The sequence below is a fragment of the Linepithema humile genome, chromosome 5 (genome assembly GCF_040581485.1).
Source record: "Linepithema humile isolate Giens D197 chromosome 5, Lhum_UNIL_v1.0, whole genome shotgun sequence".
In the NCBI taxonomy this organism is placed as follows: domain Eukaryota; kingdom Metazoa; phylum Arthropoda; class Insecta; order Hymenoptera; family Formicidae; genus Linepithema; species Linepithema humile.
Window position 1 is genome coordinate 9,823,617 of NC_090132.1, and position 26,131 is coordinate 9,849,747.

The 26,131-nt window shown below is 39.1% G+C and overlaps 1 protein-coding gene and 1 long non-coding RNA gene across 3 annotated transcripts in view; one reads left to right on the forward strand and one right to left on the reverse strand.

Moving 5' to 3' along the window:
• The window catches only part of LOC105674092 (uncharacterized), a 90,755-nt gene that overhangs the window by 35,356 nt on the left and 29,268 nt on the right, over nucleotides 1–26,131 (forward strand). The window contains exons 4-5 of the long non-coding RNA XR_010890474.1: nucleotides 884–963; nucleotides 16,563–16,666. This is a non-coding gene — a long non-coding RNA (uncharacterized lncRNA). The remainder of the gene's footprint in view (nucleotides 1–883; nucleotides 964–16,562; nucleotides 16,667–26,131) is intronic.
• LOC105674091 (pair-rule protein odd-paired) overlaps nucleotides 12,827–26,131 on the reverse strand; it is a 30,003-nt gene continuing 16,698 nt past the window's right edge. The window contains exons 2-3 of one of the 2 annotated variants that reach the window (XM_012370211.2): nucleotides 16,230–16,399; nucleotides 12,827–15,059 (exon numbers count right to left, since the gene is read on the reverse strand). In XM_012370211.2, coding sequence (XP_012225634.1) covers nucleotides 14,757–15,059; nucleotides 16,230–16,399 — 473 coding nt within the window. In that variant the 3' untranslated portion in view covers nucleotides 12,827–14,756. The other variant, XM_012370212.2, reaches the window with a different exon arrangement.

Genomic DNA, 26,131 nt, shown 5'->3' on the forward strand with positions numbered 1-26,131 from the left:
ACTTAAACGGAGCAAGCACAAAGGATTAAATTTTAAATGGTGATCCATTACGCTTACCACTTCTATTTTAACTATTCATATTTCACGATTCAATCGCCATGCATGTACACTGCTTATTTGCATTCATGCTAAGCGACGCTCGCTTAATGCCCTCGTTTAACGTATTCGGCATTCAATTATTGAGTTTAAGTTTGTCCGGGCCAACATTTTTGTTTAATCTTCGGAAACGTTGAAAGTCGTCCTTTACAGAGTTACTTTATGATTATGACAGCGCATATAAGACGGGCACAGCCGTAAGACTGTAACAACGGGGATAAAAAACGAGTGGACATAAAGTAGGCAGTGGGAGACAAGGAACGATTTCCGAGTCCCGGTTTCTGCCCGGCGTCCGTGGGCTCGCGTACGTGGAAACCCAGGCGATTAAAAAAATATGACGAGCATTCATTTCCACGATCATAAAATCATTAGCATAAGAATTCCTCTACCTGCTCCTCTGTGGGACGGTCGGTGGTGAGGAGGCGCCTCCGGACACTCGATTTTCGTCGTGTTTTTAGTCGCCGTTCCGGGCTGATTTATAAACATATAATGTGACGAGGGTGTGGTCCCGCTACTACATAATGATAGGCCATCGTTAATTACGTTTGGTTAAGTCATTTATGAGCGCTCCGGGCGGACAGCCCTCGCGAAGGCTGCGCGAAAATTCCTGCCCGCCGGCCTACGTTGCAATAAATTAGCGAAAGGTTAGAATCTTCACCGCTTATCGACTTTTAGATAAAGGAGAGCCGGACTTTTATTGTCCCCTAATAAGTATGATCATTCTTGCACGTCATTAGCGCTGATCTCTGATTCCATCTTAATAATGCGATATTAATCTTTTTTACAGGTTCGTGATACTGTGTCCTTGGGTTACGCGCGAAATATCTGCGCTGAGACTGCGCTGAGATTCACGCTTACTGGCTGATGGTAAGTCACTGTAAATAAAAAATAAAGATGTGACAATCTTTTCGAGTTAGGTGAGAAAGGTTGCACATTTGTTCGTGCAGAAACAGTCTCCAAAAACGGAGGACGTATTCGTTTCTATTTTAATTAGACATGTCCGCGCCAAAGTGAGAAACGTCTCGCAACTATTTCGCTATACAAAAAACGATTAACGGCCAAACATTTCAGCGTGAGAGTATTGTTCTCCCTCCATCCGCAGGAATTCCTTAGCCTCTCGTGGATGCCTTTTTATAACTGGAGAAATGATAAAATATCCCCGGCCCGCGCCTTTCTTTCGAGTCGTGTGGAGATCAAATACCGTGGCTAGACTCCCACAGTCTAAATGGTGAGGCGAGTTGAAATATCGCGCCAGGCCTCCCTATATGTTAATCTCCGCATTAGCATAATACCGTGATTCTTCAAGGATCATTTGGAAATGCAAATAAATAATTTATAATAATAAGAGCGGACGTCCTGTTGTGGCAGCCACACATTGATACGTCAGTACGGTTTTTGTGTGTAGTTGTGCTGGACAGGTCGATCGAGATGTCTAAAACTAGTCACTCGCTTTTCACTATCAATAGGTCAGCAAGATTTTTTGTTTTTGTTTTTATGCGCTAGAATATATTGCTGACAGAAAGATTCGTGTTTGAGGTGAATTCGGATATTTCGATGATATACTGAACTGACCGACACAAAAATCTATCAAGATACAAATCCTGCACACAATACCTTTTCAAAAATACATAAATTCGGACTTCAAAAAATGTATACGTTTTTGCGGAATTAATAATGCAAAAAATGGAGAAGAGTGTGGAGAAGAAAAATACGCTAACTTTTTCGAGTTTACTTTTTTTCCTTCTAATTGATCACATTTAATGATATATTTTATACCAGTTGTACTTCTTAAAGAAATTAAAATTGAATATTACGTTTCTAAACGTTTATAAAATTGGTATGATTTATTAAAAATAATTAAGCGTACAAACACATACATGCCTTTAGTATGAATAGCTAAACATCTAATAAAATAATTAAAGAATCAGAGGAAAAAAAATCTTGATTAGACATTGAAAATTGCTTAAAATATATTCGGATTATACAGTAATATAAATACACGATTTTGCATGTGTCATAATTAACGCGTCATAAGCGAGATGTTTGAAAAGTAAATCCGTAGTGAACGGAGGAACAGACGAAAAGATGAATAAATTCAAAAGTCAGCAAGCAATCGACTTAATAGGCAAGAGTCCCTTCCCTTCCGCGGGACACACGGATCGACTTTATGATTTTCTGTGCCATGCCACTGGCCCCGTATCGGCCGTATCATACTACTTTATGATCTCCAACCAGCCTCGAATTTACGCGGACGTTTATAACCAGGCCACGTGAATGGGTCGCGCGTTTCGGTTTCCACTTCGACTCGCGCGACTCGAAAAAAAGCACGGCTTTTATAGGACATAAATAAGGATACAAGCATGTGCGCGCGCCTTGCCTCCGTCGCAGGTGTGCTCGTGTGACGGCCTCTTGATGTGTTACGTGTTAATATACCGAAAATGCGCCGTTCACCGAATCCAGCTAGGTTCTCGATTCTAGTGCATCGAACGAGACCGGAGAGCGTTTTATGAAGTTATTACAATCGTGATAGATCATTCATTGTGTTTATCATATTCGAATGGTTGAATCAAAATTATTTTGCTTTTCGTTCTTACAGAAATAAACACCTTGCAATAAATTAAATAAAATTCTCTTTCCCTCGCAAAATATTGATTGTTGTAGATCTCTGCAAGATATCAAAATTTCAACACAGTACAAATTTCCTTCAAAATATAATTTTATATTAAAGTAGAAATTTGATTTTACGCGCTGATTTATTTAACGTTTAACTTTGCTACAAATTTTGATATAATATCACAATTGAATCAACGTACACGACGTCATTGATGCTTAACGGTCTATTCGCGTATCATGATGGACTTTCATATCCTTTATCAGTCTGTTATCCGGTGAGAATCGCCCAACGAGAATCCAGGGCTGAGGGCGAGAGAAACGATAGAAGGAGCGTGCAAGCGACACAGAGAGGGTGGAGAAGGTAAAACCGAAGGACGAGGGAGTCACCTACCTACCTAGTGGTGGTAACAGTGGAAGTAGTGGATATAACGTGTGGAAGAAGGGAGGAGTGGAATCGGAGGAGCTGAGCAAGATGGTAGATGACTAAGGGCGAAGGGGGTGCAGAGGGGGACGCGGTGACAAATGAGAGCGACTACAAATTGCGCTCTCCGGCTCTCGTTCTCATTCGATTCTCGTTTCGCCTTCTCTCTCTCTCCCTCCTCTCTCTCTCTCTCTCTCTCTCGCTCTCTTTCTTTCCTCACCCCCTTCGTCTCCGCCCCGCCGTCTCTCATTCACCGGATCGGAGCGGACGGGTAAACGCTCGCTTGGCCCTCCTCTTTCGCGCCTCTTCCACTCGCGCGCTCTCGCCATTTATCCTCCTTCGCGATAATACTTCACGCTCACGGATAACGAAAAGTATTCTCAGCGGGTTTGCGCAACTTCAATTATCGGTGATGAGCGGCGATTCACGACGCGCCGCGTCGCAATTCTGTATCCTATCGCCGAATATCTGGTTAATAATTAACATCTTTTGTGAATTATCTATTAACCTCGCAACTGTCAATTTTAGTGTCGCGTGTTTACCGCCATTCACGCGTTTATTGTTTAAACATCTATTCCCAATCCCTCGCTTATCAGCGTTTCGCGCTTCGATATCTCGGCGATATATATCGGCCGTTCGCCCAGAAGAAAGGCAAAAAGATCTGCGATCTCGCGACGCCCCGTTACGGCCGGAATGCAGCAGTCGGCCGCGACTTGTATTTACTCGGTAAGGACTCCGGCACGACGGCGGTGGGGCTGGGATGTTATATCGTGGCAGGGGCCAAAGAGTAGAGGAGGCTCGATGGTATTCTCGGTGAGCACTCGCGTCGTGCCTCGTTGCCGTTGTAATAACCCCCGTAGATCATACCGGCACACGTACACGCCCACGTAGCTGTCGCGTTCGTACACTAGGCATCATATATGCCTCAACATTTACTAGATGGTCGCTTTTTGAACCAGCGCATCGTGTCTAGATACATATCACTGCGATTTCTGTAGCATGAAGGAAAATGAGTAACATCATCATATAGGCCTTTTTGTTTCCGTTACGCTTACTGCTTTTAATACAAATTATTCCAGCTGAAGATAAAAAATTATTTCTCTTTGTAAATTTATTTGGCACAAAGAATAACGTATTTAGACTATTTATTTTTAATTTAATGTTTAAGATATGATATTAATTTAGCTATTAATTATTGCTCCGCGTCTGCTATAATTAATGCGTGATTATCATGCGTTTTTAAAAAATAATTTTAAATAAAATAAATGTTAAGGCATTTATGATATCTAGTGTACCTCACACATACGGATGCTAGCACCGAGCATCGGCGAGCATTATTCATTGAACGGAGGCGCGCGGGACGAACGATCCGGGGCTCCGGAACACACGACATACTTCCACTACTTCATAGCGGAGCAACCTTTAACCCGTTGACAGCGAACGTTGCGTCTCTCTCGTGGATGGTGATAGTACGGAAATTTTCACGCGAAATATGGCGAGGTTACTTGACGCTATCAGTTTTTCACAAGTATTTCTAAGCCACTTTGCACGAGTACGCGCGATAAAATTAAAAAATCATCAAACTATTTGAATGAGGATTATTTAGAGTGACGTGGTAATATAAATATTGCTAATTAAATATGCTTAATGATTGATTTGTTGAGTAGTTTAATGTTTACTACATCGTAAATTATTCTTATAGTACAAAACACCTTTAAATTCCTTTGTTTGAAAAGAAATTGCAAAAGTCCGGTTTGTCGTAAAGACATCTAATTCCTCTTACATGAACACTATCCAATTAATAATTAACAAGAAGTCTATTGTACATATGCGCGCATACGATGTCAGAGGGCTTATTAATAGACATGACGCGTTAATAAATCATTGTGCGTCGGACAAACCGGATGAAAACTTAGATTAATAACGAAGTGCTGCTAATTAATGTTTATTAGATGCTGGTAATTATCTCTTGGTACTTACTACTAGGCATACAATTTATTAAGATTCACACAAACTATTATGGAACTGTAGTGCAGGTTTGTCCGTTAAACATTACGAGAACGAGAATTATTTTAGAGGGAGCTTTAAACTTGTCATATAATTTATATCGTTTTACAAACGTTTTCTTCAATGATTAATGCATTCGGACTGTTGACACGTGAAAATTAGCAATTTTTGATGTCATGGAAAGTGGCAAAAACCATGAGCGGATATTTGAACACCGCGCAAATTCTTTTCTAAATCAACCAAAACTCGCACCTCACATCAATCGGCTGCGATCGCCATTAGAAGTTCTGATTAATTGCTCGATCAGTTACGTGGAACTTCAATCGCGAGGTTCAATTACCGTTGCAGCTTGGATGCAAAGCTCAGTTTGTTGTTAAACTTTCCGTAAGCAGGCAGACTCGCGAAACGATCGTTAAGGCGAGTCGCGCGCCCGCGCGATGTTGCGCGTAATTTATCAATGGCTTTATGTAGGATTTACAACCCGGACAGGACCGGTAATGGGAGCCAATCGGTCCGAGCCTTTTAATCCTCTTACATCGTTTTACACCGCTTCTGTGGAAGTACGTCGGTGGTGGTGTCCACGAGCTGCGACTCTTTCCTTCTTATTCGATTTTCGCGCCTTTAAATGTGAACCTAGTTCTGTGTGACTAGCGCGCATTCGCATTTTATTTTATATAAAAATATCTGTACATATTATAATTTATAAACTATCAGAAAAGTTCACAAAGGCTGTAGAAGAAAAAAAAAAACATGTTTTGTGTCGCGAATGAGAGAGGTAAAGAACACTGCGGCAAGAACGCGTCGCGCATAACGCTTCGATTATTAATTTACGAATTTAATTGACGCGCTTTTCGCGCTGCACGTGCGCAAGTCGCGCGGTATGTCGCGGCACGCGACGCGTATACGCACGTATGTATGTATATACGTACGACAGGAATGCGTGTTTCTTTATAGTCAGAATGTGTATGCCGGCGTCGGCTCGCGCTCCGCGTCTTTCGTGACCGTCGGACATTAATTATGTGCCGTGCCTTTAATACGAATCTCGCCTTTATGAGGGGAAAAAAGGCGGAGGCGGGACGAGGCAAACAAGACAAAAGCATGTACCTGACGATGGAATTATATTTTTGCATTCACCCTCTTGCTTCGTCGCCTTCGTCTCCTTTGTCCTGTCGTTCGCTTTGATAGCGTATCTTTATCCGCGCCGGGAACGCTTGTCAATCGCGTTCGGACGCGGCGTTGTACGCCGCGCTCGGTGAATGAGAGGACGAGGCATTGCCATAACGCGCAACGCGCGCGGAGATTAGCATATCCGAAAATCATCGATCATACAAATTCACGCGAGGACACACCTGGCCTGACCTCCCTCGGTACCGCGTTATCGTTGGTAATCTTCTCCCGGAGCCCGTGTCATCTCAATTCTCAACCCCGAGGAATTCCGGGGTCTCATACGGTTCAGCTAATAAAATCATCTGCATCGGACCTGGAAATTATCTGACGAATTCATCTGCTTATCGAGCAATAAAACGCGGCGGTCGTCCCGATGCCGATGCTATCTCCACCATCTCATCTTTTCCCTCTCCTTCTCTCGCGTAGGTGCCTAGACGCATCGTGGCGCCATGCCAGCCGAACCTTTCCCGTATATATGTCCCCGTTCGTGCCTACTTTTTTTTATCCGTTCAATACGCCCCACGAGACACTGCTTAAGTTCGGGGCCAGTTTAATAAGAACCTTGCGTCCACCATACGATATCTTATAATTCACCGAAGAAACGATTTTGATAATCTCGCCTAGGAATCTCGGAGCCCGGACGCGAGTTCTCTGCTTGCCATTATTTGTATCGTATTTAAATCGAGGAAAAATTACTACTTATTATTGAGAGAATTTATTATTTAAGTATGCGCTGCATAATAATATTCCGTGCAGTTTAATGAAACGTCTTTTTCACTTACAAAACTGATTTTTCAGATATCGCGATAGTTCCATATAAATGCAATACATCGATAACAATATACAAGTGATTTTGACATAATCGCTGTAAAAATATCAATCATTAGGTTCTTAAAAAATAGTATGGTGTGTATGTAGGATTATTTGAAAATAAAAGTGTGTTGGTATATTATTCTATCAATATATTTTCCTTCAAGCTGACTTTATTAACATCAAAATCTTCTGCAAAACAAATGTGTGTCCGACTGATGATTTATCACTGATCACTTTTTTTGATACGTACATCTCCATAATCACTGTTTTTTTTTTCAGTTAAACATAATAAGCATTTACACAATGAAACTAGTAATTACCACAATAATCTTACACTGGCTTAGCTAGATTTGTAGATGCTCATTAATTTACAGAATATCACATATAATAAAAATCGTTTTTTAAATCGCAACTATTTTACAATTAACTTTTACATTTTGATTGTATTTTCTTTTCAGAAAAAAGATATACAATCTTACATCCGGTTACTGCGCATTTACGTCGCTGTAATAGTTTTTGCTTTTTTATGTACAAAATGTTCCACTTCTCTCTCTTTCTCTCTCTCTCTCTCTCTCTCTCTCTCTCTCTCTCTCTCTCTCTAAAATTTCGCTTTTTCTCGCGATAATACTACAAATATGCCGTTATATTCACGAGAAGCGCATGTGAGAGATTGTTGATTTATAAATGAACAGATGGGATTATGACTCGTACTGCTTAAGCATTACTTAAGGATTAATAAATTGAGGCACGAGCGTGACTTGTATATCTTGTACATCTGCATGTGTGTAGCGTCGTTCGGAACAACATTATAAAGTTTCTTTCAAATTAATATGGAAAATATTAGTGTGCTACAAGAAATTCCATATAGCTGAATTTAAAAAGGTTCAAAAGCTTGAGAATTTTATTTATTTTGATGAAAATGTTCTTCTTTTACTCTATAAGGAATTCGATTTTGATTTATAATGTTATTTCGACCGACGACTTATTCGATCTATATTTTTATACAGCATATTAAGTTTGATTAGATCTTCAGGAAATTAAGTCCTAAAAAGGCCTTGCGTTTTTATTCAAGCGCGTAAAATTGTCTATTTCGTAAAGGCTATTAACGCCGTTATAACGTGTATATTACGAACGATGTTTTGCTATGCTCTTGAAAAAATCTATTCCTTTTTGTCAGTATAATGTCGTTTAATTTATAAAAATTCTACTAATCTATGAATCTTTATAAATTAAGTATTTTCGAATTTCTTAAAATATGTTAGCGTAAAAGCATATTTCCTAAAAATAATTTATAATGACCAGAATTTAGTGAGAGTACATGTTATAATTCTTCAGTCTTTCGAGTTTCAAAAATAGCTTAACAATTGATTATGGTGTGTTAAGAAAAAATTAATTTATTTAAATCACTAATTAATGATAAATTGTTATGACAAATTAAAATCACAAGAAAGAATTACCAAGAAATAGAAAATTTAAAAGCAATAGCAATAGTTATGTTGCACATAATATTTTAATTGTTGAGTATTTGTGCAAATGTAATTATTCCTGTTGTCTCTTTTTTCTTAAACTCGTACATTTCGTACATTTGAAGAACTTATCGACGAAGTCCTTACAAAGTCTTAGTCGATTTTCTTTTTGTTTATAAGATAGAGAATAAATAATTACTAATGCAACAAACATATGCAGAACTGATATTTTAGTAATTTTGGATTTTTGACACCATTACAATATTTATATTTATATTGTATACATTTACATACATTTTATAAATATAAATAATGTACTGGCATAATGTTTATATACCAGAAATGTGATCGAGTAATAACATGATTTCAAAGTTTTACAATTAAATTTCGATATAGCGTAGTCTAAAACAATCGATATTTTATTGGGTTGATCAGAAAGTTTCTTCAGATTTTTCGATAAAAATGAGAGGCAAAATTTTCAAAATTAGATTATTATTGTATACGTGCCATTTTTTATGGTACTTCTTGCCACCTTTAAGACAGTCGGAGAATTTCATCTCTCCAGAACTTCTCAGGTGGAGAGCAATGTCAGGTGAATATGGTGAACGTGACAGGACTTTCCAGCAGAGTTGTCATACGGCAGAACTCACATACGAAGGTAGTTCGAAAAGTTCTCGGCCTGACACAGAGTTATTAAGTTATTAAGAAATCATTTTATACAGACGGTATAAAAAAGTTAGAATATCGTTGGAATAAGTGTATTGAGTTGAAAGGAGACTATGTTAAAAAATTTTTTAAAATTTTGCCAAACACATGATTTTTGGCAAAATTTTTTTTAATTTTTCAACATAGTCTCCTTTCAACTCAATACACTTATTCCAACGATATTCTAACTTTTTTATACCGTCTGTATAAAATGATTTCTCTAAACCTTCAAAATAAGCGTTAGTTTCATCGATTACTTCGATATTTGTGTGTGAGCCAAATCTTTTTCCAGCGAGCCATTTCTTCATGTTTAGAAAGAGAAAAAAGTCACTGCGGAATTTAGGTTTTCTTTAAAAATGGATAAAGTCGAATATCGCGCAGTAATAAAATACTTTGCTTTAAAAGGTTTAACGTTGACATGCTAAATCTGGTGAATACGGCGCGTGCGGAACCAATTCGAAGCATAATTCATACAATTTTGCGACTGCAATCGAAGAAGCGGGTGCATTGTCATGATGGAAAAGCACTGTTTTTGCCAAATGAGGATTTGGCCTTAATAGCATCGTTCAATTGATCCAATAATGCTGCATAATATTCTCCGTTGATGGTTTCCTTTTTTCTAGGTAGTCGATGAGCACAATACCATGAAAATCCCAGAAAACAGTTGCCATCACCTTTTCGGCTGATGGAACTGTTTTCGCCTTCTTTAGAGCACTTCCGTCCTCTTCTACCCATTGCTTCGATTGTTGTTTAGTTTCTGGCGTGTAATGGTGAATCCATGTTTTATAAACAGTGATAAAGCGCCCCAAAAAATCGGTTGGATTGCGTTTAAACATGTCGAAACACTCCTTAGAAACGTACATTTGAATGCGTTTTTAATCGACTGTTAGCAAACGCAGCACGCGCTGAAAGCTTTTTCATATGCAAATGCTTAATGTCGTGAACGCGATCATTTGAAATGTTTGCAATGTTAGCAAGCTCACGCACTTTTGCTCGTCGATCATTCAACACGGCATTATGGATTTTTTCTATGATTTCGTCAGTCGGAGCGGTTTTTGGGCGATCTGAACGTTCATCATTATTTATGGACGTACGACCACGTTTAAATTCAGCAGCTCATTTCTTAACAGTTGAAAATGATGGTGAAGATTCTCCCAAAGTTGAATCTCGTTTGTTATTTCGGTTGGCGTTAAACCTTTTAGAAGTATTTTATCACTGCGCGATATTCGACTTTATCTATTTTTAAAGAAAAGTTGATTGCTTTACACGATCAAAATAAAGAAACTAATGAACGCATCTGTCTGAAATGTTGACAGTAGCCCTCTGCAGGAGGGCTTTTGCAAAACTTGCAAAAAATTACAACGGTTTGATACTTTTAACGTAATCTCTGTGTCAGGCCGAGAACTTTTCGAACTACTCTCGTATACATAATCGAGAATTGCATATATGTGCCAAGCAGAATATTCCGCCTACGAGCTTGGTCTGTTGTCTGGCAGCTATAGGCTTTCCGGCCTAGTTCCGATATTTTTTTTATAGTCAGCAAAACGTGTAGCCTGGAGTTATCCTGAACAAAATATCTTTCCTATTAGGTGATTTTAGTTTCTGATGGATCATTTGTTTTAATTTATCGAAAATACTAAACACAGTATTTATCCTTGCATTTTTAACTACACAGAAAGCTGCCAGCTGTCAAACGGTATAGTGTGTTATCTTATCGAATAATGTCTACATAGAGTGCAATTTGCTAATAAAGCAGTCCGTTATGAAAATCTGAAAAAACTTTTGGATCACAATTTAATACATGCAAAATGTCTGCTGCTGTTTGTTCTGTTCAAGTGTCACTTTTGAAATATTAGAACGGAATGGAATATACATTCTATTAAATAATATTTAAATAATAGAAGAGTCATATATTCCTTTTATATTTTTAAATAAATGCAAAAAAGCAGAAGAATAATGAAGATAATTTTGTCTAGACAATGTATTTAAAAAATTGAAAGGTATTTTCTATGAACCATGCATCATTCTATGAACCATGTATGGGACTGTGACTTCAAATATGTTGTCTCGAAAGTTAAACAATGATATCTTTATAGATACAGTATCATTTATATATAAATGAATGAATAAATGTAAATGAGTAAATGTGTATTTGAAAATCATTATATATAAGGTGAATTTGAAATCCTGTCAAACAATTTGCAGCCACATTTTACACCTTAAAACATACAAAAAAATTTTACTATTATATTAGTAATCATAGTTCGGGCAGATTCATTTTTTATCATTTATGAGCAAAGCGAGCTATTGTGAATGATGCGTGGCTCAATGGTGTAGATCACCAAGGCTCAGCAAGCCTAAAAACATCTTAAATCTATCTTAAAAGATATTCGAAACGATTTAGAAAATACCTTTCTTAGTTAGTTTTCAAAGCTAATAGCTACTTTTCCCAAATCTATAGCTAATAATATTATAACAAATGGAAATAAGATTTGGAAATACAGCAGCGCACGAAAATTATGAATTATTTGTATTAATAAAAATACAAAAAAAAACGGGCTCTCTTAAGAACTCAAATTCTCAAATTCTCTCAAATTCAAGAACAAAATGAAAAGATTTGTTCTGACATATCGTGCACATCGACATTTTTCTTTTTTCGAGAAAAATTAAAGAAGAAACATTTAAACCAAATTTAATAAACATATATATATATACATGTTTATAGAAAAATTAAAGAAGAAACATTTAAACCAAATTTAATAAACATATATATATATATATATACATGTTTATTAAATTTGGTTTAAATGTTTCTTCTTTAATTTTTCTCGAAAAAAAAAAAATGTCGATGTGCACGATATGTCAGAACGAATCTTTTCATTTATATATATATTTGTGACGTTTCGTCAATATGCATTTCCTGTAAGTTCAAATTAATCTAAAAACGTCATTGAAGTACAATTATTTAACTTTTAAAATTAATACTGTAGAAAAAATCGAAACCTTTCAAAATCAATAGACAATTCTTCAAATTTGTTAAATATAAATAATATATAAATTTTATATTATATATATATATATATATACATGTATATATATATATATATATATATATATATATATATATACATATGTATATATATATGTATATATATATATATATATAAATTATATATTATTTATATTTAACAAATTTGAAGAATTGTCTATTGATTTTGAAAGGTTTGCAAACTTTCTTACGAATGTTATTCAAAAAATCTATATCAGATATGAATAGTTTTATCTGCTTTCTTCTTCATGCAAAGTGGACAGTTAATTTTCTATTAACTGATAAAAATAGTTAATAAACCGAGAAAGTTAAATAATTAAAACAATGAATATTATGTCCAAAAATTTACTAAAAAGACAACAAAAGAAGTGAGATTTATTAAGAAGCCCTTCATTATCATTTGTATCGATTTTTTCTACAGTATTAATTTTAAAAGTTAAATAACTGTACTTCAATGACGTTTTTAGATTAATTTGAACTTAGAGGAAATGCATATTGACGAAACGTCACGTCACCATCACAATTATATTAATGTGCCGTCAAACTGCATTTTACGCATATTAAGCATAATTTGGTATCAGGAGACGCGGTAGTGTCTCCGGCCAAATTAAAAAAATGACACTACTAGTCAGGAAAAGTGTTATTATATTATATATATATATATTCTACATATATCTTTTTATTTTATTGTATATAAAAATTATTGCGTTAAAAATAAACATACTTTCTATATTAATTAATTTACAAAGTATGTAATTATATACGTATATTATGACTAAATAATTTTATTAGACAAAGTTTACAAAAAGGGTTTTCCGAAAATATTTTAACTAATCTTTTAATTTCTATATTGTGACACTATAAGTTGAAAAAAAGCGTATCTCTGTAAGCTAAATTTAATATGATGTCACAGTTAAGAGATTTTTATCCATACGAAAAATCATACATTCCAAAAATAATATATTGGTATCTTTAAATCACATTTTTCGAAATTATTTTGTAAATAAAGGTACAAAAAACATTTGTTCTAAATTTTTGATAATAGTTAAATTTTAATTGAATTGAATTTTGTATTAATATTGCCAATTTGAAAAAAGTTATAAAATTAGATCAATAATCAAAATTGAATTTATTGTTAGTTGCACTATTTTTGCATTTTAGTTTGTCAATTGCATAGTTAGTATGTGTAGAATACAGTTTGACAATACGTTGATAAGACGGTGACAGTGATATGGCATTTCGTATAATATCGATCTTTAATGAGGATTGGCCTTTAGAGAGTTCCATCTGTTAAAGACTTACGACATTCAAGCCTATCATTTCAATAAGATGTGGACATGACTATAGATTCTTTCATAGATTAGGAAATTTTATAACAACTGGTGCCTTGCCTTTGGTGAGTCATCTTCCTTTTCATCACATGTTGCCAATTGTTATACACATAATTACCTGTCTTATTATTTTTACATTTCATAAAGTTATTTTTGTAATTATCTATTAAGTTTATTTTGTAAGCTCGCGGAAAGAATATTATCTTGTGACGAGGTCCCTTTATTATAGCAAATTAATATAGGCTGAAGTCGCATGAGTTTGATGAACACTCAAAAAATGCATGCATATAAGTTTTACACTGTGCGACATATTAGGCAACTTTTATAATGTCACTAATGTCACTCAGCAAGCAAGATGAAAAATATTCCATCTTGAGTCACAATATGTTTCGGTGTTTAGTCCAATCTTCAAGAATATTTTTATGTGATAAAAATGACTTTATCCTTTCACTGTCATATGAAAAAAAATGCTGTACGTCTCAATATATATGGGATGTTTAAAAAGTTTCCGTTTGTCTCCGTTTGTCTCCGTTTGTCTCCGTTTGTCTCCGTTTGTCTTCCGTTTGTCCGACAGTCTTAGGTACTAAACTGCCTTCGAACGGAAACTTTTTGATCATCTCTTATACGTTACGTTTTATATGTTCTTGCGCTGATGTATTTTCTTGCTTATATTTTTCAAAATTAAAAAAAAATTGTTTACTAATATTACGTAATATTACGCATTCCGTTGAATATTCTATTCACAACATTCCAACTTATGAATGTTTGAATAAGAATGTCCTCTCTCTTTTTCTTCCTTTTTCACCAAAACTTCTATTCTGACGACATTGTTACAAGTATCGGTCTTACACTTGTAACAGAATAGAAGTTTTGGTGAAAAAGGAAGAAAAAGAGAGGATTTTTGAGGATTTCCTAAAGTTAAGTACAATTTTGAGATGGAAAAAGAGAGCAAGAGAAAATTCAAATGACAATTATTTGAATTTTCTCTTGCTCTCTTTTTCCATCTCAAAATTGTACTTAACTTTAGGAAAGAATTCCGTTTCGAGGCGAGGAAGAAAAGCGGTTATTTTCGGGCTTTAGTATTTTGGTTAGTAAGCAGTCGCTTGATGATGCAAGCTCAGCTGATTGAAGTGATGTGGCAACGATGGAGCTGACAGGGCCCCCGGTTGACTATGAGTCGCGACTGTCGTTGACTGACAAATGTACCATCCCCCCATCTCCGGCCCGCGAGTCGGAAGATGATTCGTAGGAGGTGGATTGGTCGTCGTTGTTGGAACAACCACAGGTGATTGGGGTGGCTCTGTGTGCTCAGAGGTGTTCACGGAACTGTCGGTCTCTTCACCCTCGCTGTCGTATAATCCTCCCGTCTTATTCTCACTTACGCCATGAATCTGGAAGAAGGCCGGCAATAACGGCGTTTTTTTTACATTATTTTGTGAAAAAACTTGAAAAGCATTATTCTTTAATTTAAAGAACAATCAATTTCTTTGTCTTAGCAATTTCTAAAAATTACACACACAAATTCTACACTGTAATACATTAAAATAATGTATAAAGCTTCAAATTTTGGCAAATTCTACTGTAAATATTAACACATTATCAAAGTCATAAAAACAGTGAAAAATCGTGATTTAAATCATGCAATGAATTAGTAACAATTATTAGTAACAAATTATTAATAGATCAAGCGCTAGTTTTATTCTTGCAGTGATGCGGCAATGATGGACGTGGTGGGATTCTCAGGGCTGTATTACGATGTTGAAAAATAATGGCAAAACTTTACAGGATAGTGCAAGATATGTCTATGATTTATATGTTTCGTGTAAAGCTTATATTGGATATCATCGCAAAGATCAGTAGAGTCAGCAAAGAGAATAGCGCTTTAGTCTGACCGAGGAAGCTAAGAACTAAGTTTTTTCATAAAATAATGTAAACAAGGATTTCTTCTTTCATAATTCACTGAACAAATCTCGATGACTGTCTTCTGCGAATCACGTCTGCGAAAACCATAGAGAAGCAAAAGCGTCCCGATGAAGCAAATGTATTACATATGTGTATTTTGAAATTTGGATAATCTTCTATTTCTTTTTTTCTATCTTTTCACGATAAAATAATTTCTTATGGAGATTCTGTGATATGTGAAAAAATTATATTATAGAGAGCGCTCATTCATGATTTTCTTTTTTTATTTCGTCTGCTGATTCTTCTGTGACTATTTCGAGAGCATTAAATGACTCGAAAAGCTTCTCCAATTTCTTCAATGTCTTCACTTTCTATAAACATAACAAAGTGAAATAGTGCTAATCAGAAACGCGGTTAATATTGATTTTGTTGTTATATTTGGTTTGTTTTAAAAAATTCAAGCATATTATTAAACAAAAATGTTATTAAATAGAAAATAAAATTTCACAGAAATTTGCGACGTGCATGCAAAATTGTATTTTTTACATCACCTTGTAAAACAAACGAACTAAATGTGTGAAAAATAGGAGCGAATACTTAGTAGTGCGTTCTCATTTAACTGGGCTATATTAGTAATTAACTTTGTCTTGATGACGTACCTTCATGTGTTTGCGTAGAGAACTTGGATGAGTGTAGGACTTGTCACAGCCAGGAACTCGACAATTGTAAGGCTTGTCTGACGTGTGAACGTGGCTGTGTTTCTTACGATCACTACTGTTCGCAAACCTTCGGTCACAGCCACTGAAATCGCACTTGAAAGGCTTCTCGCCTGAAAAAGGAAGAACAAATTAAAATAATAGTCCAATTAAACGTATCGCATAGCATTCTACGATAAAATTACTGTGTAAACATGAAATATGCAGTGCAGTTTATTAAAAAATAAAATAGATCAGCTTGATATTATGCTAATAATACTAATATTTTTTTTATAGATTCGGATCTTTTCGGCGATGGTAAAAGGGCTAGATTAACGTGGATCGCAGAAAGAGGAAGTTCACGATTACGTCACGTTCACGCGGACGTCAGTAATTAAAAGGTAATTACGCTAACATTACAATCTCAGCTTGATTCCGGCGCAGCTGAGCGTCGAACGGAACTTCTCTCGAGGACTTCTCTTGGCTTAGGGCGCGAGAGGAAAAGAGAGATATCGAAAGATAAGGTCCCCTGCACACGAATGGCCGCCGTTGTCGGGGCGCAGCGAGACCGTGTGGCGTGACTCTTATTTATTTCCAACGGAAGTTGACTGGAATATATTTTACCGTGTCGGTCCGCACCCCCGCATTCTACTCCCTTTTCCGGAGCTTCCTCCTGGCGCTCTCGAGAAGAGCGGAGACGCGCGAACAGGAAGCGCGAACTTGGCGGATTTTTTATGGGAAAAATGGCGACCGCGCTTTCGCCCTTGGACAAGTTGCGGGGATGAAATCGCGACTAAAATTGGGAATGTGTTATTAAAACCGTGTAAATCCGTGACAGTGTGTTAGAAGAAATAATTGCGTGGACAGGATCGGACTTGCATATCTCAAAGTCTGAAAATCGAAACGGTAGAACTTTTTTTATATATAAAATATTTTTCATTATTTTCCACTTTTCTTATCCAATGATGTAAATTCTGCAAATTAAAATTCGACTCTTAAAGTGAGAATCAAGACGATTTTACGTTTTTACGACAAAGATAGCTTATATACAATGTGTAAGTATATTTGCATTTCATCATCGTATGATCTGCTTTGGGTTTTCACAAAAGTTTGTTAAATTTTCGTATGCAGTCGTTATGCACCTTACGTGTGAAAAAGGTGATAAGATTACGATGGTAAAAGTGACATATCATCGCGATACAGATTATATTCAAATCGTTTGGACGTCGCCGACGGGCATCTGTAGCACAGGCATCATAAGCAGGCGTCTTAAATATTTATGAAGCCCCGAAGATAGCGGTTCACGCACGGCGTCACCTCTTATCTCGCGCTACTCTGTTTCACTTTCTTTATTCGCCACCGGAAAGATCTCAATTGTTGGATTTTACGACATTTTGCTTATCTCGATCGCGAAGCGTGTCCGCGCAGCCGCCGCCGAAACATTGCACTTAACGAAATATCAGCAATGTGAATATTTATGAATTCGCTCGTACATGGATAACGAAAGATAAGTTATCGCGTTTGGCAGTTTTACAATATTGCATGGAAATAAATTTCGAATTCGCGAGAAATGTTGCAATTTTATGATCTACACGATCGAGTGTGGCAGCGGCCGGAATATATTACGTCTCAATCTATTTCTCTGTTCCACAAAAGAGAGTTGACTTGGTTTCAACTTTTTGTACACCGGTCTCCACCCATCGATTCACACCTCCTTGAAGGAACCCCCTCGAGGCGATCGAAAGGGGGCACGTTCGCGCGCGTGGAGCCAATGTGCCGTCGTCGTCTGGTTAGCCAGCAGCTCGCATAAAAGGAGCTCTCTTCTGCCGTACGGAGGGAGGGAGGGGGGGGGGGAGAGGGGGGCCATGGCACTCCTTTCCAAAACAGGACGATTAATAACTTTTCAAATCTGTCCCCGGCAGGGTCGTGAGTCGGGGACCGCTTCGGTAGCGCGCGCGTTGGCAAATAAATAGCAGATAAATAAAAGCGCGCGTCTCTCCTACGTCGTGCATTCTGTCGTGCGCGCGGGGTTGCGTGTGCAGATGGCAACAATATGCCGTGAAATATTGCCGGTGGTCGATGTGTGCTACCGCCGCGATACGCACACGGACGCGTATTCGTATGTATGTATGGCGCGAGACCGTGATCGGTAGTGGTTAAATATAGGGTGTCCCGAAAACACTGGGCTTTATTTTAATCACTGATTTTGCAACAGCTTGAAACAAACTTTCTTTTTATTTAATTAAAATGTCAAAATATCAATGATTATGAACAATTAACGATATGTAAAGAGCTTTTCGCGAACTAAACGATCAATTAAAATCTTGTGTTTTTTTTTAATGTCAATCTCTTAACATACTTTTTGAAAAAAAATTCTGATATTAAATTTATAAAAAATTGTATTATTAAAATTATAATTTGGAGTTTCGATAATACAGTTTTCTGCAAGTGTGCTTCGCTTGCTGCGCCACGCACATTTGGAAAATGATCGTTCGTGTATGCGTGTGTCGCTGTGCGTACGGATGTATTCGTATCCTACAGTCACAGTACGAATTTGCGTGCTCGAACACAAACGCGCGCGAGATGTGTACGTATAAGAAAGTTTGGCTGTGTCGACCGCGTTCGCGTCCTCGGGTATACCTGCCTGCGCCAAACTTGAAATTCATGGTACACCAGGTTACACCGTAGTATATAGCGCAGCCGAAGGGGAACTATCGAGGCAGTTCCCGAAGGGCAGTGTAGGCACCGTGTTATGACTTTCAGAATGGAGAGGCACAATGGCCCAGATCCGCGCCGGATAAAATAGTTATTATAATCGTTTTGGCTACGGCTGGAATTGAAGAACGATACACGCGCGAGCTTGTGTGTGCCGATATATCCGGCGTCATGGATGTAGAGGAATGTGCGAGTTCGATGGCTGGATTTCGACTGGGAGTCTTCATTTTTCGGGTGATAATAGAACTAAAATAGAAGATGCACACCTGACTGGAGCATAAAATGCTGATTCTAATTTATACGATTTTTTTTCTAAAAATCAAACTAAAAGAGAGCTAGATATCTTTATACATGTAGCGTATAATATTATGCACAGTGATTTTTTTTTTCGACACAATAAATTTAGCGACTTTATTTCATCATTTTGCAATGAAAAATCTTATTTCAAATTAAAGTAGAAATATTTATTATAAAATTATAAAAATTAAAATTATGAAATTATTACTTGTAATGTAATGTATGTATGATGTTTTCTATTCAAGTAACTAAATTCTATTATTCCATATTATTAATTATTTTTCACGTGTTTCTTTCTCTAAAATTTTTATGAAAATTATTTTTGATATTAATGAAACTCTGGTGTATTCTTAAAGAGCATCGTCTTCTTAATTTTTTTAAATTCTTTGAATCCGCATTATATATTTTTTAGAAATATTAAAAAAAAACCGTACTTCCGTTGAGAATTTTGGGTGATTATAACAAATTTCTGTTCTTCACAAAAGTCAAAGTGGCCAGATCGGAAGTAGTCTATCAATTTCAAAGACGGAAGAAGCGGCACACACAAGAACTGAAGAATCTTTTCTTCGTTCCTTCTTTGAAGAAAACTCATACAACTTTAGTTTTCAGAAAATCCCAATGTGATATATAGGCGTATGTTTCTTTTGTCCAGAGGTTCGAACTCGCAATCTCATTCTCTACTCTCTCCGTCTCGTCATCTCTCTTCTGTATCGTGGATGTCCAATATAATAGATGATTTTTCGCAGCTATTGTATTCGTGAGGACATTCTTGAAGCAGCACCAGACATTGTTGTGAACTTTGCCGAATTTAGAAAACCGAAACCCATCCTACGTCGATCTTTCGACCAACCTCTCTTCCTTCGCCATTCTATTTTTAGCAGGCCCTCAAGTGGATAATTTTCTTGTTATACATTCGGTATTAGTGGAGGTCTCGAAAGTTTTCTTGTCAAATATATATATATCGATTTCAGCAATCACGATCGACGGAGGAGATACGAAAGTCACACACCCAATCACAATGACTCGATCTTACAGCGGCTTAGGATCACCAGATATCGGATCTCCGTGAGCTCGAAGTTTCGTTTTTCATTTGCGATCGGTGGAATAATAACGATCGCTTTTTTACTTCCTCTCGCCGTTTATTTTCCGCCGAATAATTTTCGCTCTTGCGGCACGTGCAGATGAATTCGAGATTGGTGATTTTTTTCACGTTTGGAAAGGGATTGTACGGAAGCGCGTGTGATAAACGTCGTGATTTAATGACGGTTGGTCGAACGTACGTATATTCGGTAGGAATTAAAGTTTCGAGCCGCGCTACGGGAGGGTGATTTCATCCGCCGGCGCATCGTGGGAGAGTGAAAACAGTCGCCGCGCGTTAATCATCGTCCGCGATGCAGTTCACTCGGATAGGCACGAAAGTATTGTCCCATATATCTCTCCGAGATCTAAATTGCGAATAGCGAGCACTCGAAATTCGACACCGGCCGCTCCTATGATCCCGGGTCACTCTCGGGCTTCGATAGCGAAATGTTTACGCAGCACCTGCGTTTGTGTATCCACAGATTCGTTCACGATACCGGGATCACGGCGGGACAAGATCCCGGATTTGTATTAAGCGGGAACGCTTTTCCTTTCCGCACGAGCGCCTGCCCACGGAAACAGAAGAAATAGACGGCGAGCTTCGAGAGAGCTCCTTCAAAACGCAACTAAAGTTTTTGCCGAAATGTTAACGCGCGCGCGAAACGAGGAAGAAAATGGGGGGGGGGGAGGGGAGGGAGTAAGTCGGCCGAGGGAAAAGAGCACGGGCGAGGAAAAAAGAACCGCAAACCCGTGGGTAAGCGTAACTACCGGTTGATGCGCCGATCATTCCGCCATGATGGCTCTGAAAGGGAGAGCGCCATCGGCAGATGTTTCTTTGCTGAAGTAATTCGAGTGTTTGTCCGTTCCCTCTCTTCTCTTTTCCCGTCTCTCTCGTTCGCCGCCGTCCTCGTCCGTGCACCGGGGAGGCCCCACGGGCCTCCATGATATACCATCTCTCGATGTCTATTGGAAAGCACGCTACCTTCAGATCGCGTTGGGATAAGATAATGGTTGACCCAAATAACGTCCTGATGGAACGAGGCGGATCTCGTTTAACCCGCCTAAGAAATTATTATACCGCTCCAGATTTAATTACGAGTCTTTGCGGGCGTCGAATATTTGCTGCCAAACGCAGTAAAATTTACATTATTCACTTTCCATCCACATAATCGTTTACTTCACTTGTAAAGATAATTATTGAACGACTTTGTTGCAAAATATAATTTTATGATGAAACATCGGGATCTACAGAAGCTCGTCGTTCCTCCGGCGCGTCCATTCGTCGCTGTTCCCGCGAATCGTCGTCAACCGGGCGCGCCTCATCCTTGATCCGGTTTCGCGCGCGTCCCCGCAGCGTTATCTCGACGTTGTCGTGACTTCTCGAAAATTCGGTAGCCCGGCGTCCCCGCACGTAGGTGCAGTTTAGAGTCGTATATCCTCGCGTGTTATCTGAGTCCGGGATGCTACCGTTGCGGACCCTCTCACGGACACCCTCTCGAACGCACCCACACATCCCCAAAAACGCGGGGACCGGTGTCGCGCCGGTTTACACGACGTTTATACGTGTTTATGTAAACGCCGGCGGGTCCAGCGCGCGCGCACACGTGTTGCTGCCGCCGCCGTTGCGGTTGCTGCTGTCGCTGACAACCAATCTCTCTCCCAGTCTTCTCTGCGTCTCGCTTCGTCGCCCGGCGATGCGCGATCTGACCATCCCCGTCACGTTTACACGTCCGGGGTAGAGATCAGACTCGGAGATTTTCAGAAACTGCCGGCATAAAAGATAGGGGCGCCACGGCACCGGTATGCCGGTTGTCCGTCTAGAATTACCAGGGTCGGTACCGTCGACCTATCATTTCCAAAGAACCGGTGCCGGGACATCGGTACAGTTCTCACAGCATTCTTCACGGCATTTTTTTCTGGCTTTAGCTTTGGGGCGACGCGAGGATGAACGAGTTGTCGTTACGGCAGATATCGGATAATACGATCGTTTCCTAATTATTTTAGATATTTATATTAGAGAAGGTACGTTTCTCAAATGATTGTGTCAGAGCTGATAAGCGGCAATTTATGGCAGTACTCGTTGGATCGATTAATTGTAGTCGATATTTGTGTACACTCGAATCCGTACGGGATCGATGAAACGCGAGATTTTTTGACGGTCCTGTACAGCTCTGATTGTGGAGGAGATCTTCGTATGCTAAGCGCGTGGTATTTATTCGCGGAAGGTGGCATTTTTTCGGACTGACTCATGCGTATATAGTTGTCACGGTATGGAGTATCTTTGCACCCATCTAACCGGTAATTGTATATCTTCGCTATGTGGGAACCGTTTGCGTTTGCGCTTTACGCATCTCTGAAAATCATTCGACCGTTCGTAAAACTTTCGCGAGTGACGCAAGTGCTTGCGAAATTGAGACTACCGTTGATGAGCAGTAGATTTCGACACGATTTCTAACTATACGAACTATATATGTTCGAAAAAGGCAAATAAAGCTCAATTTTAAATTTAATCAAAATATATTTCACAGCTTTAACTTATCGTAAATTTAACTTTTCAAGAACAATTCTCAAAACTCCATTTTTTTTTCAAGCTGGTCGGCTGTTGTAAAAATATTACGAATATGATTGAGTGATTGAAAAAGAGGATTAAGTTAAAAATTGAGAAATTCTAATTTTTTAATTTATAATTAACTCATATAAATTAGTTGTTAACAAATAATTTTATATTACATAATATTTGGTTTTTAATTCTATTTAAAATTGTGAATCGTCCGGTTTGTGACTTAAATGTCTCTTTAAGCGCGATCGGAGCTGCGAACGTTGTCGTTCGAGGACTCTTAAGAGGGATCAAAGATTCTCATTGAGGCGAAAAGTACACGCGCGCCCTTATCCCTTACTCGAGGACCACTGAAAGTCTCGTCAACTTTTGCGCGATGGCTACTCTTCAGAAGCGTGCAAACAGACGCCGGTCGCATGCTTCAGCGCGGTTTTGGGATCAGAAAACCGGGAAAATAGGCCCCAGTGGGCTTATGCGCCAGCAGAATTCAGCGACGCATTGTTGCAGCTTTGTGCACCGGTGCTAAACGGCACCGCAGAAGGCACGAGAAAGATGGAAGGCACGAGAAAGATGGAAGAAGGGATGTGGATGCATAATGCGACAGAGGGCTTGTTAGAGACCCATTGTTGACCGTCTAGTTTTTCCACGTCGAATCCGCCAAAGGCGCTTTCCGTGATCGTCTCCAACCACCGAAAGATCATCGATACTCGTAACATTTTCACGACGATCGAAGGTCGACGAGAATGCGAAAAGACAGGAGAGGTTCGCAGAAAAAAGGTAAGAGGGTGAGGCAGATGAAGAGAGACGATTGGTCGAAGGAAAATGTTGGTGGATTAGTATTTTTCGGATTTTTAGAACCGGAACGAAATTGTATTTTCGAGTAGCGCTGTGTATGTATACACTGCTACGTTTAAAGCTCCCCGCCTTCTATCTTTTGCTCTTCTCTTTCTCGTCCACCGAGTATTTCGGCTATTCATGCTTTCAGGTACTACGTTTAATATACCGTTTCCTTTTTTTTCTTTCGGACACCTTGCCGCCCTTAAAGATTAATTTTAAAAGGGAAAATCGGCAGGTAAGCTTTGCTTTTGGTATCGTCTTGTATATTATTTTCACCCATTCATTCTGAAAACGAAAAACGCGAATTCGTGGCGACATGGAGATTCGCGCGAAGGAAACAACTTTCGAGAAAAATTTCGATTTGTCTATCGTCCACATCTCCGTGTCTCACCCTTCCCGCTTCTCTTTTTTTCGCGGAGAATCCTGCCAAGTACCCTCGCAGGCGTCGAGAAGGAAGTTCATGATTTACGTACGGACAGGATTAAGTGGGGAAACCTCGCGCGACGGATACTTGAGAGAATATAAGGACGAGGAGACGGCAAGGAAAAGGGGGAATACTGGGGAAAGAGCAAGTAAGAAGATACATTAACCTTGCTGGTAACGGCAAGTAATCTTGGTGGAATTTCATTAAACGCCATGAAAATAAACTCGCTTCGATCGCACGAAAGTTCCCCACCGTTTATCAAACTATCAAACTATCTGTTCCCGTTATTAACCGAATATAAATTAATAATATTCATAAAGAAACTTGATATACAAATAGCTGTAAATCCTGTACTTTTAAAACGCCATTATTTTCTATACACTCACATTTATTTTTTTTTTTTTTCGAATTGTAGGATGCAATATTCGTTTAACATTTTGACGCAAAACTGCGTTGCAAATTGAATAAGCCACGGAAATTAAGCAACACACCGCGCAAGGACTGACACAATAAGTGCTAATCTCTTTATTCGCACAATAACTTCGTATTAAAGAATACCATTGTAGAATTTAGCTTGCGAAATCAGTAGGGAATACGCGTGTAACACAATCGCGATTTATCGTGGAATAAACGGAGTATAAGCTGGGGCGGATCACGGCAGAAACAATGTTACGCGACTACGAGGAATGCCGAGTTAAACGCACTTTAGTCACGGTTAATTTGGTTAGCCGACGTTTAGTCATTAATAGACGCTGGTGCGGGATCGATCGGTATTTATTGACGGTCGATGATTCGACGGTTTCTCGCGTCGATATACTATGTATCATCGATGGATCTTTCATCTCCGGCTCCCCTCTCGCGACGTAGCGTTCCGAGAGAGATCTCTCGGGCACGGCGGGGCATTCTCCGGGCTGCTCTCGTGTGTGGGCCAGTTTTAGGCTTATTAATGAACGAGTCCGAGCTCTCGCTCGTCTAGCGATTAGACGCGAGGCGTGGCGGAAAGATCGCTAAATCAGATCACGGCCGAAGCTGCAGCGAGTCAGTACATTACGCCCTCACGAACAAACACACGATGGATGATGTTCCGACTCTCGCAAATGCAATTTCTCGACGCGTCGTCGAAGTGTCCTGCGCATTCGACAAGATGCGTAACAGTATATTTGCAAGTATAAGAAAATCAATAACTTCAAAATTCGCCACAATCGTGCAGTTGCTCTATTTTTACCAATTATGTTATCGATGTCGTAATATCGCAGCGTGTTGTGCCGCGACTGACGGAAAAATGGATTTCCGGAAGCGAGCGCTGAAGCTGTTTCGACGTTAATACGATTGCGGTGCGCCGCGTGAATTTATTTGCGAATCGCGACGGCCGCGCGGGGGTGAGAAATCGGGACGGGAGCGAGGAAGGAGGGGGGGAGCGCGTGGAGGGTGGACGGTGGGGACACTGGGTGGCTGAAGGTGGAACGGCCAGGGCAGGCGGGCCGGGAGAGGAAGGACCCGAGAGAGAACATAATGTTTCCCACAGCGCGCGGAGTTGTATATTTTACGATATGGCGAGCAATTTGACATCTCGCGCGAGGCATAATTCACGCCCGTGCAGCCCGTGTGCGCGTCCCCCGCATCGCCCTCCTTCTCCCCTCGCCGTAGCGCTCTCGCGCTGGATTGTGTGCAGGCCTGTGCACCGAACACGCGCGCACATGAGGAATCGCCCCACGCACGCACGCGTGTACACACGTATGTACTACGCGGGACAGGTACGCGTGCGTCCGAGCGCATCGAAACCATTAGAGGTAGAGACTCTTCGTAAATATAACGCGGACGGCGAAACTTGCCTCTTTTCTCCTCATCCTTTCTTTTTCTCTCTCTCCCTCGCTTGTGTTGTCTTTTTTTCCTTCGATTTTTCATCTCTCTCGCGTCCCCCCCCCCCTTTCGCTCGATGCATGCGTACGTCTCTTT